The sequence below is a fragment of the Ruditapes philippinarum genome, unplaced genomic scaffold, assembly GCF_026571515.1.
Source record: "Ruditapes philippinarum isolate M1 unplaced genomic scaffold, ASM2657151v2 ctg121_1_1_1_1, whole genome shotgun sequence".
Lineage (NCBI taxonomy): Eukaryota > Metazoa > Mollusca > Bivalvia > Venerida > Veneridae > Ruditapes > Ruditapes philippinarum.
In genome coordinates this window covers 953843-968273 of record NW_026861840.1, presented here as the reverse complement: position 1 = coordinate 968273, position 14431 = coordinate 953843, and the positions used below count along the sequence as shown (strand labels likewise).

Below are 14431 nucleotides of genomic sequence, written 5' to 3'. Positions count from 1 at the left end.
TTTCTACATTATTCCGGATGTTTTGTTAATCATTAAAAATTTGTACAATTATACTTATCGTATGCACTGTCCATAAAAGAGGGGCCAGATATGAAAGAAATGCTTTCACTGATGCCTACCTAATAAGGAAAGTAATTCCAATACAAAAAAGACTTACAAGACTTGTAATGTGACAGACTGACACCATATCTCTGTTTGTGTCTCTACTGTAGTCAGTTATTATAGATTATAAAAAATATCAAAGCCAAAACAAAAACTTGGCGTCCAAGCAAGAAATGCAGCAAGTGAAGATAGTAGACAGATATTCTTTTAAACTTTTCACTGGTTAATTGGTTAATACCAGAATTGTATATCATTTATGATTTGGCGGTCGAAAGACATTGTTCATCATGAAATTTGGTAGGCATGCTAGAAATTAGAATATTAAACGTCTTTTCCACAGGAACTTGAAATTCTATCAATATTAACGATAATATCCAAAATATACCTATAATATTCAAAACATACCCACTATATAGTATATGTTTATCTATACTATATAGGGGGTATTTTTGTATATTATCATTTATTTTGGTTATTTGATAGAATTTCAAGCTCCTGTGGTATTTTCTTTGAAACATACCAAACAGTAGTCAAAATAAACAAAGTATGTTAATTGATTTATTGGGAAGTCAATCTACTTTTTTCTTGAATTGCTTCAAAAACCTCGTCTGACCCACCACACCAGTATGTTTACATTCCCATAATAACTAATGTTAAAACTGCAGACGAAAGTTTCTGTTGTTTAAATGTCACAATATTCGGCAAATGAACCTTCCACTCAAACTACCATAAAACCGATTGCCTTCAAACAAAATATAGAACAGGAAAAATTAGGGAAATCAGGAGTCGATTGCAGCAGTGACTTTTTAGCTAAAGAGACTTGAACAGCGAATAGGTTTTATAGAACACTACTGCTAGACCTGTTTACTGGAAAGCCAGCACTATATCGATTTAAATATTCACGGTAAAAAATGTCAATCAGGGCCGTAAAAAAGGAACAGGAAAAAAACTTTCGGAAAAGACAATTTCCAAATGATAATACTATGATAATAATTTATCATAACAATTCGTAAAAATGGCCTACTTAATTTTTTCCATAAATTTATAAAGAGTGCAATTTATTGTTTGAATATGTTTGCATTTCATTTCCTGCAAAATTCTCCAGTTCGTTATTTATAACCATAGCGCGATACGAATGACCGTTTCGTTAAATTAAAACTTCTTCTATAAATAGATTTTCGGAATTTCACAATGTTACGGTCATCATTCTATTTATAGCTTTCGAAATAAAATACCTAATAACCCACTGTGTACATTTGTACTACAAAATAATTAATAATTTCCTGTAGAGTATGCAAATGTAAGAAATAAATTATCGAATTTAAGTTTATTTTTTGTAAATATCTTATGTCATTTAATTAAATAGTGGTTTTTTTTTTCAATTTACATGTCAGTGAAATTTATTGAAGATTAAAGTGAAAAAAAACACTTTGTTCTTGGTGCTGATACTTATAAAATAAAATGTAGCCAAGCTGACGCATCTATAAACTCTAGTGTTGAACTGTCAAGCAGTAAGGTTTCATTAAGTTTGAAATAAGTTTAAAAATAATAGCTCGTAGTCGTTATAAATTATTCAGAGACCAATAGGAAAAAAACAAATTTAAAAGTACAATTTTACATTAAGCATACATATACCATCATAGTATGAAGGCATTTAATACGGGAAATATAACTGGAAGTGATTTTTCGAAAGATGGTCTGATTGAATTTCACACTGTTTTCACTAGCTCAAACATTGATCATGTTTTGAAACATTTTTAAGTGGACGATTTGTTGGTCGTATAAAATATTTTCTTACAATATAAAATTTCAGCTTTAACACAATTTTAAATAAATATCAAAAAAAGTATAGTAATACTTTGATAAACAACTGCTGAAAGCGATTTCATTTATAAAACCAGTTTTTTGTACTTTGGCACATTTACTTTAAATGTTGTTAGGACGTATTCCACACGCACTTACATAGGTGTTACCTACACAATACCATAATGGTGGGAATCATGCACATGCTTTTAGAGAAAACACGTCAAGTACCGACATTAATACACGTTTGACACATTGAAGTTAATAACATTTGACGATTATAGATACGCATCAAATAAGAATTACTGCTCAGGGAAAAACATAGGGTATCAAATTAAAACATTATCGTTTTCAATGGCAAAGAGCTTTTAGCCCTACCGTTAACTTTCACATTTAAACCAGGGTATCTTGAAACTGATATAACAGATACTATTGTTGATTTTCCCCCGATGTTTTTGTAACAGTGTGCAATGTTTTATCGCTATTTAATGGAATTCTTCTCCAATCTCGTCGCTTCAGCATATATGGCATTTACAAGTCTTAGACAATTTAGTGTAATTCCAACAGACGCATCGTCAGTTAATAAACCATGCTGGTTTCACGCCATCGTTACCACTTTAGTAAAGTGACCATTTTTCTACTAGTTTCTTGGTTTTGGAATTGCCAGGGACTTTCAAAATGGCAAAATGGACAAGAAAATCCTTTGTTAAAAGGTGAGTGATTAAAAATATTTCTTATATTTTAATTACCGTTATTTAATTTTAGATACCACTGTTATCAATTTCGTCAACGATGCATGTTCCGTATACACATTTACTCACTAAAGTACTATCATCCGAGGTGTATTTGTTAAATTAATTAATTTTACAGTATCAAATATTAAAATTGTCTAGTATTTATTTCTTTTAATTTCTTTTTTACTTTAATTACAGTTTTTATTATGATTCATGCATAATTATGTATTTCTTCTCTTTCTGACTGATTTGCATTAAGAAAGGTTTGTTACATCGAATTTCAGACTTACATTTTTTTTTAATTTTGATAAGCTGTTTTACTTTAAAACTTTCTTTCTTATCATTTGTTATGAAAGAAAAGCTACATTTCTTGTTATTTCAAATATTATGTGCAACTTGGCTTGATTGTTTTTATATATTATATGCAAATGAATCAGGATTTCAATCAATTCAATTCAAAGTAATTGTTATTTTCATGTTTTGTAATTGTTTCATTCTGGGGGGATTCAAACTGGATTATCGTCATCATTTTTTTCAAATTAATTATTTCAAATATCTAAAAATCAATTCCCTTGATTTGCGTTTTTTTCAACTTTGTGAGATCCATCTAAATAATTTCAGTTTCGGGATTGTAAGATAATTAGTGGCAACATCGTGTCGGGGTACCTAATATAATATTATCAATTTGTCTGATATATATACAATTTGCTTATATAGTTACACTTCACATGAAGGAAAAGAAATGATTATTTTTCTTGAGAATATACATGTAATTATAATAAAATTAATCTTCCATATCTGCGCTTGTCATTCTGGTTAACAATTTTGTCAAATACGGGTCATTCCTTTTCAAGAATGTCCTGCGAAATTTTCCGGAACGACTGTATGTTATAAACTATTAATGAGTCGCTAAAATATTTTATTAGTACTTGCTTAATATTAATCTTTTTTTTTAGAAATTAGTTATTTAAATAAAGGCATCATTTAATTAAGAAATTAGAAGACTTATATATTGTTTAATAAATTTCATTTTTCAAATTGTATTTTAAATTGTAATTGTACAATGCTGACCAAACCATGTACAAAACAGTGGGTCTAAGGTTCGACATCGTATACAGACACCTAGTTCATTTAATGCTGATACATAATAATTCGCTCCATGTCAAAATATTATTTTAATTTATTAACGTAAAACATATTCAGTATTCTTGCCCACTTGAGAAGTATATCAATATATATAAAACAAATTGCATGTGATATTGCACCTTCAAATAAAAGTAACGTTCGCGAAAAAAGACAATTTCAAGCAAATTATATTATTTATTTAGTTTTCATTTAAGTTTGGTTTTCAATGGTTGACGGGTAAATAAGTTATATGTTTGATAAGTGAAGCAATCACACGAACGCCGCTCAAGCATTCATATAAGTTAAATAATTTGCACACTGAATATGTAAAAATTCAATCTTTGAAGCAACATGCTTTCATATTTGTGTCATTCTATTTTCTTTTTTTTTTTAAGTTTAAAAAATGTTTAACAAGAAAAAAAGTTGTCAAATGTACAATTCATGTAAACTGTTAATCGGTGAGGATGACATCACAATTTAACTTCCCTCCTTTTCCCGCTGATTTGGAATTAAAGAGTGAATTTTAAAAATATGTATTTTATTGCATATATATATGTACTGAAAAGCATATTAAAATGAAAGCAACGCTTGCCTCATAATTCATGCTAATTTAGGAAGAAAACTTAGGATATATTCTATAATGAAATAAAAAATGTTGTCAAGTGTACAAATGCTGTCCAAAGGCATACATCTCTCTTTAGGTCAAATTAAACATAAAGAGACAATATTCAGTTTATAACAGGGTAAAAATATCGAGATGGAAAAATAAATATATAATTTACTTTACATCCATTGTGAATAATATGAATTTATCGTAAAATATACCTATGTGTACGGTATTCCGGATATTAACTTAAACTTTAAGTGAAATTTAAGTAAAACATTTACTTAGGACCCCCTTGAAAATGTCCAACCCCATCTTGATGAAATTTATAACTCCTCTTTAAAAAAGATACTTGGATCCGCACCTGTTTTTGTTGTTTTTTTATCGTACTGAATACAAAATAAGTAACTTTAGCTGCTTTCTTCTTCTATATTTCAATACAATTTCATTTGACAATATTGTTCATTTTGAGATGCGAAAGAAAATGGATTAATCAAACATTATTTGCGAATTCTTAACACACCGATAATTTCTCTGTCTATACAAACTGGTGTTTTTGGCTTTAGATAAGGATGATATGAGCCGCGTCACGACAAAACCAACATAATGCGTTTCAACCAGCATGGATCCAGACCAGCCTGCGCATTCGCGCAGTCTGATCAGGATCCATGCTGTTCGCTAACCAACTCTATTACAAGTAGAGGAACTGATAGCGAACAGCATGGATCCTGATCAGACTGTCTGGATCCTTGCTGGTCGCAAACGCATTATGTAGGTTTTGTCATGACGCGGCTCATATGTTTTGTGCAATGTAATGATTGTTTCCGACATGATCTAGATCTGTATTAAACTTCCTTGTTTTATATGAATTTATTCTTGTTCATTTAATATGCACCAGACAAACAAATCAAAGATAAAGTAAACATTGCACACACACACTCGAAGAAAGAAAAACGCTGAATAGATTTGTTTTAATAGGTTTGATCATATATTAATTAATCACATATCTTTCATCTGCTTTTTGATGTTAATATTACAATAAAAATACAAATCAGATTGTTTGAAGTAAGAAATAAGGTAAATATCAAGATTTTTGAAATCAAATAAAACACATTCCCTTCGTGATCCAATTTATTTGTAATTATGAGTTTTTTACGTGTTCAGTATTCTCAATATCTGTTTCCAGAAATGCTATTGTCATGTCATATACAACCATTTATTTGATATATTTGAGCGCAAATAAATCGTAACTAATTTTACAACTTTATACAGAACTTTATTCTCGAGTTTTACATTTGTGTTAACTTTATCTTTTAGGCTACTACAGCGGGGCTCTTAAGTTGCATAATCTACTGAAAGCACTGTCTGTCGAAGATGTTCCAGAGAATTACCTAGATCTTTACAATGACGTTGCTGCAATTGAATCAGAGGATATCGACGACACAAAACCAGCGCTTTCTTTATTTTGGGAAGGCATGAAAACCGATGGCGATAGAGACAATATATTTGGCGAAAAGGAAATGGTTGCTAAAAGAAATGATTTGAACTCAATTTGTCGGAAAGGAAATGTTTTCGGTAGTTGGTTAGTCCGATTATGTAACGATAGAAGGAGTGTCAGATAATAAAGCAAGCCTTCTTCAAGATCTAAAACAGTCATTTCTAAACAACAGACTCGTTTCAGACTTTTGTGTCTTGTTATTCATCATGGTTAATACAAAATACATAAACTTTGAAAAAATCGGTATTACGAAAATGTTAAAGAACAAGGACACATGCATAAATTATTTCAATATTGAAAAAAAGAAAATAAGAAAAAGTAAAAAATAAGCAAGCATTTGAAGCAGCTTTTTCCTGTTGTATTTTAATATAATTATACATACATTTAAAAAATATGAAATTTAATCTTTCATGCCTTTCCTTTATTAGTTATTTTAATATGCATGTCTCATGTATAAATTGAAACAAAATGGTAAAAATTGTAAAAATTACTATCCAAAAGGAATTCATAAACTTAAATAAAAGAAGAATCAATACTTTTGTCTTGTTTTATACTTTGTCTTTCACTGTTTGTTTCCTCTTTTAAAGGTTTGTCTAGAAATTAATATTTGAAAAAATTACTATAGACTACCTAGGTTTAAACTTTCTCGTTTGTTTTCTCTATTCCCAGTGATCTCGAAAAAAATTAGAAATAATGCACATATATTTCCCATTGCGGCATTTTAATGTCACGCGACAGAACGTGATTAATAAACTCTCTGCTATCACTTAACAACAAAATATCGTGACTTGATTTTAAACAAATACAAAAATACCTTCACACCTATGGTGAATGCTATTTCCCTGTTGTTTTTTTTTTGTATACAATATTTGAAAGAATTGCGTTAATGGTATAATATCAAACAAATTTAACAATCTTATCGGTGTATTTAATTTAAATTTTTGACCAATCAATGACTTTTTCATTGGCATGTTTCTTATTTATTTTGATAGGCAGCAACATTAATTTAGGATATTTGAATATCAATGTCACATGCCGCGCGAATAAATACTTTCTTAGAACATATTGTAGACGAAAAAAATCACAAGCAAAACATTCTTATGAATTTATAATTTCCTAGGTGCAATAACTCAGGGAAGACAAGTATCAAACATTTAATTCACAAAAAAATATTTCTTGAAATAATTGCAGACGAGAAAAAGTTTAATGTTGACAATAGATAAATATAATACGCGTGAGCATCATATTTCCAGCATATCATGCAGAAGTGCAGGAATTCACGGGAGATGAATATAAATATTACATTTGTACCATGACCAAATGTTTCAATAAACAAACACATTTTCTACCCCAAAGTATTTGACTTCTTTTCTGTAGAAAGATTTTTCAAAGTTTGTCAAAACTTTGTTTTGACCATTTTTATTCTTATCAGTTTGTACAATGTACTATAATAAACAACCATACAACAGTCCAATATACTTGGTACTAAAATTATATCATAACAGAAATTGTAGACTAGTATAAAATAAGATTCATCTTCTATAATACAAGGATTACACATTTGATAAATACATGCCTTCTGTACTTCACCGTACCCCCGTTTTTAAATCTGCTTGAAATTGTATAGATATTCTTAGATGGTTCTAATAATGCATCAAGAGGACATCGAATTTTTTTTAAAGCTTATTTCATACATTTACATTTGTGACGTTGACAATATAGAAACTAGATAAAGAAGAGCCACGACTCTAACAGGAAGGAAAGCAACAAAATGTCTGTTTGTATGTACCATGGGAAATGATGAATAGTGCAGTTTTATCATTGTTTTTATGAGAATTTATCTTTTATTTAACAAACTAAATTCCCAATTTGGAGATAACTCATATACCGTTGGGAAAAAAAGTTTTTTTTAACCTCTTTTTCTTTCTATTAGGAGGACTTAAATCTTGTTGAAATCGCTCTCAAAGTTGCTACCTTCATTGATAATGACTCATGTCAAGCATTTGCTCATGACAGTCAAACATTCCTGCTACAATTTACTATTGAAGAAGTTCCATTGCTTAGTTTTTCTGTCGCATAACTATCTGTTTTACATGTAAATGAAAATAAACAACTTGAGAAAGAAAGAATAAATCCTGTGTAGTGATATATATTTAAATCCAAACACTATCCGTCCCAATGAAATTTCCGGGTTCATGAATTTTCTACAAAATTGGATTTTAAACATCTTCTCATACAATAAAGCACAGTGGTGAGTTGTACTCGCTCATTTTCCTGAAAATTAACGAATTGAGCGTAGCTTGGAAAGAAACAACAAATGCTTAGGGCAATAACTTTTCTATAAACGTAATACTGTTCCAAAACATATTTGAACTTTAAATTAATTGTATTTAACCTAGGAAATATGATGATATATCTGTAATATTTCATACAGTGACACATGTTTTGTTCGTTTTAAAATTAGCATTTTGATTTTTTGTACAAACTAAGAAGCAACAATATGTAGATCAATTATGATATCATATGTTGAAATATCAATAAAAAACTTCATAAAAGTATTAGTTTGGAACAGTATACTACGTTTTAAGGCATTCTAACTCTGGACCATGTGTGGTGTTTTTAACTTTGTGAGAAATATTTTTTCATTCAGAAAACCCAAGAAAACAATAATACTCCTAATAGTTATCATGTATGTTTTCTTAAAAAACTTGCCAAGTGCAAAAACCAGAATGATTCTTAAATCGATTGTCAGAGTTATTTAATAGACTTTAATATTTTTTCTCAATAAACTAAATATTTGCCCATTACAATTATCTTTTGAATTTGGTTTTTAGTTTCTAACACATTTGAATGATTTATTTCATTTCAATTCTTTTATACATTCAGGTCACTATTCTTTATAAAAAGATTCGCGAAAAAAAAACGTTTTAAGTGAATATTGCCAACTATTATAGTCGTAAGATTATGCATCCATTATGAACTTTTGATAATCTTCGTCACTTAATGTAAGTATCTTATATTTAGATCAAACAAATGTCGAAATGATCAACATTTCGCCCACTCTATGCATTTTAGAGATACATATAAGACAATTATCGTGGTAACCACATCAATGTCTCGCCAACGTTTTAAAATGATTAAAACTCCATTTGCTATATTGAAAAAATAATTTCCCGATCCCTGTCATGCAGAAAATTTTAAGCCTTTCATACAATTCGAAAGACGAACTTTATTGAAGTGTGTTTTAATTAGTTTTTCTTAACACGACATCTCTATGGTACTTGGAATGTGACAGAATGGCTTCTGGAATTTGGGGTATTACGTACATAACTTTCTTGACATTTGTCAATCGCTTGGCAATGCATGGACGACGAACATTTTTGGTGGCCCAAATCGCATTAAATCGCTCCTCGTTCTTGTCAGGTGTTAGCAAAATGGCAGTTACTTGCCTGACTTTTCAAGTAATTCTTCAGAATCGTATGAGTTGACCCTTTTGATATTTCTTGTATTATGGGCTATCTGGGTAAGTGAAAGCCTACCATCTTTGTCAATGTTAAGCTTGATTATATAAATGTTTTGTCAGTTACTATTGCGCGTGTTTTACTAGACTTACAGGCATCTTTAACTGACTCGTGCTCATTTTTATTTTTAGTTTTTTTGCATCCAAATCGAAACAATTGCACAAGGTACTTCATTGTTGCCCTCAATATTGCAAATATTATAAACACCTATACCAGATTTTCCTAGTTTTCCTAAGATTTTTATTTAGCACTTTTAACTATGCGTTTACTAGTCATATTTCACATGAAGTTACTCGTGTAAGGTATTTTTAAGTGTGAATAACATTCATAAGCGGTTGACTACACACATGATTTTGTTATCATTCATAATATAGTATACTCAAACACAAGACTCGCCGACAAAATTTAGAAAATATACTTGATATTGCATTATATATTGACCAACTTTCATAGAATTCCCGCCAAGTAAAGGCGGGTATACCTCTCCAATACCCATAACCCCACAACCCCCGCTTCTGAAACCAAACCTAGTCTCTAATTTTCAACTTGAAATTATTATGAATTCTTTTTGTTGATATTCAGTTTAAAACATTAAGTGTGAATTCTTGAAGATGATGAGAACTTAAGAAGTCACTACCGTTTTTGTATTTTCTTATCACATATCAGGAAATACAATGCTGACATTCAATCTCTGGGACAGAATTTCATGACAAACCTAACCTCAAAACAGCTTAAAACTAGCGATGTAAAAGAAAGACATATTTTTATTTTGTTACAAGTATCCAACAAATTAAAACGCATTCAAAGTTTCAAAGTAAAGTTGGCCTATAGAATTGTCAATTAATGCACAATCACAAATTACGCGGATGAATATCATTTTAAACAATGAAAATGCTCATTAGCTATGTCGATTACCGAATTCTTCACAGCGTATTACACAATTAAATCTGAATAGTGGACTACATGAATATACATGTCGGACTGTTTTGGCAATAAGATTTTCTCTAAATTATTTACATCAGTGTTGAACAAAATACCTCGAAATTAATAAGGATTACAAACCCGAAATGGAAATTCCAAAGTTAGAATTATTTGATTTTATTCAGGCTTGCTTCGTATAACTTCCGCGTGATGCAGAGGTAACGCTCTCGTTTAGGGTATGAGAGGTCTGGGGTTCAAATCCCAGTCGATGCAACCTTTTTTTGTTGTCTTTTTTTAAGGAAGTAGCCACGATATGCAAGAATAAAGTGTGGCTGTCATTAAAGATAAACATAAATGAGTTTTAGATGCAACTCTACTGTAGTCATGCAAAATTCAGTACGTATCAAACTCAAACTGTTATAGTAAAAAATCTAAACGCAGTCGATGCATCATTGTGCCCTGCAAGATTAATCATAGTATATAAAATAAACTTATACAGGAAAATAGATACATATATACAGTACAATATAGATTGCAAAGATCAGAAAATGCCACAGAGCTTGCAGCCCTTTGATATGTATGTATCATCACTCTACGGCATGTTTCGTATGGGCACACCCTGCTTATTCAATCCCAAAGGCCATTTGAAAGCGTGTTGGCGTTCTGTAAAATTTATCGGGAAGAATTGAATAATGATTAAAAATTGTAGAATTTTTTTTTGGTCATTTCAAAATTACAAACTTTAATCTAAGGTATCTCATTGGTCGTTCAAATACAATTTAAACAATATAAAGGAGATTTCAAGTTAAGTTTCCAGGAAACTTGACAACAATAAACCATGCTTCATCCAAAATTATTTTACATATTAGATTTTAAACTTTTATTAAATTTTCGAGTGAATAAATAGTGGAACATTCTAAATTTGCTCTTTAAAATGACAGCAAAAACAGAAAAATAAACTTCAGGAGCAAATAACTAAAAGAATTAGGATGATGACCCCAATTGTTTTTTATATACATTTATCTAAATTGTACGTCTATATACAAACACAAGAAAAGACAAAGACAACTGTACCGTCTGCCCACAGCTTTGTTACGTCTGCAATATATTTACTTAATACATCTATAATTATCAGTTGCATTAAAAAGGTATTTTTAAATTCATTTTAACTTTCTTTATGTCTCTTTTAATACCAATGTTTTACAACATACATTTACTAGACAAATAAAACAAATTGCTTGAAAGTCATCTATAGAAAAAATCAAAACTTCACATGCTTTTAAGTCGGAGAAATTCAACACTATATAGAATATTATATTTATTACAATGCGTCTCTAAGGTATATTATAAAGCCTCAGATATCATCCCCTTAATGTAAAGTTATGTTGACTTATACATTCTCGCGCAATTACTTTAATATCTAAATGAACCCTGGATATTTAAGTCTTTGAATTGGCAGTAAACAAATTATTTTCCAAACATAACTTTGACCACAGAATCACGCCAACTGAAAGTAATATTTGGTCCTCTGGTTCTGAGAAGTGAAAATGGGATTGCTCTTTGATTTTAATAGTTGTTTTGCAAATTGTTATTTCAAATACTCAACACCTCGAATATACACACTTTTAATCATTTAAACAATCGTTTTACATTTCCCTCATTTACAAAAAAGTGAATATAAAAAGTAAAAGTAAAAACATTTAGAATGTCTAATTTCCACACTTAATTATGTAATTATGTTATAATTAAGCCAAAAACATAGACATTTGATGTTGGTAAAACTTTTAGTCCAAACCTTTTGCCCTTTTATATACATTTATACTTACGATACTGGTAATAAATTGTGATAATATATCCTGTATAAACATACAATAAAATATGATAAAACTAAACTTCAAAAACGTATACATTTATTAACATTAATCATTACAATATGAATTTTCTCTTTTATATCACAATATGTAAAGGTAATATTCTGGGATTGGTTCTGGTCGGAAACCCACGTGGTTCATACATCGCATAATTTTTTGCAAAACATAAAACAACATACACTTTCCTAATTTTATATATCATTTATAGCTGCAATGATGGCTTGCAACAAATCTTTACTATAGAATTGTTCAATTTTAATTTTTACTGTTCCTTTAAACTGGCTTTGACCAGTTTAAAAAGAAACTTAAACATATTCAAATAAAAATCAAAGTCAGTTTTTGCACAAAAATTCCCCTCCAAAAATTTGAAAATCAACTGGTATTAAACAAAAATCGGGAATTTATCCCCTTTAAATATTACATTAAAAAAATATCATCATTTAAATTTTTTTCAGGGAACAAAAAACCCATTTTCCTTCAACTTTTTTTAAACTTTAAAACCCAAAAAAATGACCCCCCTTTTAAAAATCCCCCAAAGGGGATCCCAAACAAAAAAGTTAAAACAATAATAAAAAATACGGGGGTAGGTTTATTTCCAAATTTAGTTTTTCTGGAAAACCCTAAAAACGTGTATTTAAAATACATGCTCTTATTGCATAAAATTAAAATGTTCACTTGGGACTTTAATGAAAATTCACTTCGCACATTTTCGCTATATAAGTTCATTTAGATGCATTGACAGAGTTGGTTGTATTCAAAACGAAATCAGAAGATTATGACATCGTTAAAGAGTTTGTTAACTTGTGTCGTCTGCGTGTCACAAATTTGGCTCCCGGTGAGCGCCTTCCTCGGACTATCAGCATATCCACCAAGGCTAGGTAAGTCACTTTTTTTATGAAATAAAAAAATCTAAATTTTAATATACGAGATTCTAAAATTAAAATATGCTTAAACCTCGTTGTAACGCTCCGTAGCTTCATTGATATGTTGCTTTAAAAAATGAAAGAAAGGAAATTTGTTGAGACGTGGTTTTATTCGGAAACAATTTGCCAAATGATACTATGTCGGATTACAATAAAATGGTCACTAACGAGTATATAAAGTAGAATTTTTTGTTGAATCCATATATGGCATTTTTGAAATATGCTTGTTACATACATAAAATAATCAGATATTCATTCCATGATTGTAAAGAAAACTATGTATAGTGATTACTAAATTTGTCAGACATCTACTAAAATGTAGGGAGTTATTTGATTTGTTCAACTGTTATATGTGAATTTATTTATATATTTATTTATTTATTTATTTACTTATTTATTTATTTATTTATTCGTTTTCCTGTTAAACAAAGATATCTGTTCACATGTAATATGAAATGCGATGTACTTTTACATCATTTTACATCATAAACGTAAATCCAAAAATGGTTCAAATTTATGAAGTGACGAAAAAAAATGTTCATGGCTGGTTTCTACTTCACTTTAATGAACATTTACGAGTACATGTCCCTTTTTTTCCTTTTAAAACCCTTTAAAAACCCGGCTATATTTCCCCGCAAAAAATTTCCCAAGAGGAGATTTTGCGGCAAATAAAATTAAAAAATAAGCATGTATTTTAATTTATCGAAACAGGGAAATTTTAAATTTTAAAAGGGGACCCGGGTTCAAAAATAAATCCCAATAAGAAAATATCAAACACATACATACATGTATGTCATTTATATGTCAATTTTTATTTCAATTATTCGTGTTTATTTGCTTTATTTTACATTGACACTATTACGGTTAAAAACGTAACATTGTTATACTGCTAAAATAATCCATGGGTAGATATTTAGATTGTATAATCTAAAACATTACAAAAAAACCCTACTGGACATAAGATAATAAGATACTGTTTTGTTTTTTTGTTTGTTTGTTTTTTTTTTTTCATTTTCATTATTTACTAAGAATAAGAAACACGGCGTCCAAATATATTAAATATAATTTCTGGTGTTAGAACACATATATACACAAACCAAGGGATGGGACATTTTGTTAAAATCACTCAAGAATAATTGACATTTAAAACAATGAAATGTTATTATAAACATTTGTACACATTGTTCTTAAAATTGTTTACTACTGAATATTTTAGATAAAATACTAAAATAAATAATAATCATTCATTTCATAATACTATATATTTTAATATAGTATATAAAAATGTTTCGATAACAGAATATGTGCAATTATAACAATAAGAAATGG

At 29.4% G+C, this 14431-nt stretch overlaps 1 protein-coding gene across 1 annotated transcript; it reads left to right on the top strand.

Moving 5' to 3' along the window:
* Positions 1-2419: 2419 nt before the first annotated feature.
* Positions 2420-6401, top strand: LOC132716998 (uncharacterized). The gene is made up of 2 exons (XM_060700351.1): positions 2420-2618; positions 5686-6401. The coding sequence occupies exons 1-2, from the start codon at positions 2495-2497 to the stop codon at positions 5988-5990; spliced, it is 429 nt and encodes a 142-aa protein (XP_060556334.1). The 5' UTR covers positions 2420-2494; the 3' UTR covers positions 5991-6401.
* The last annotated feature ends 8030 nt before the right edge of the window (positions 6402-14431 follow it).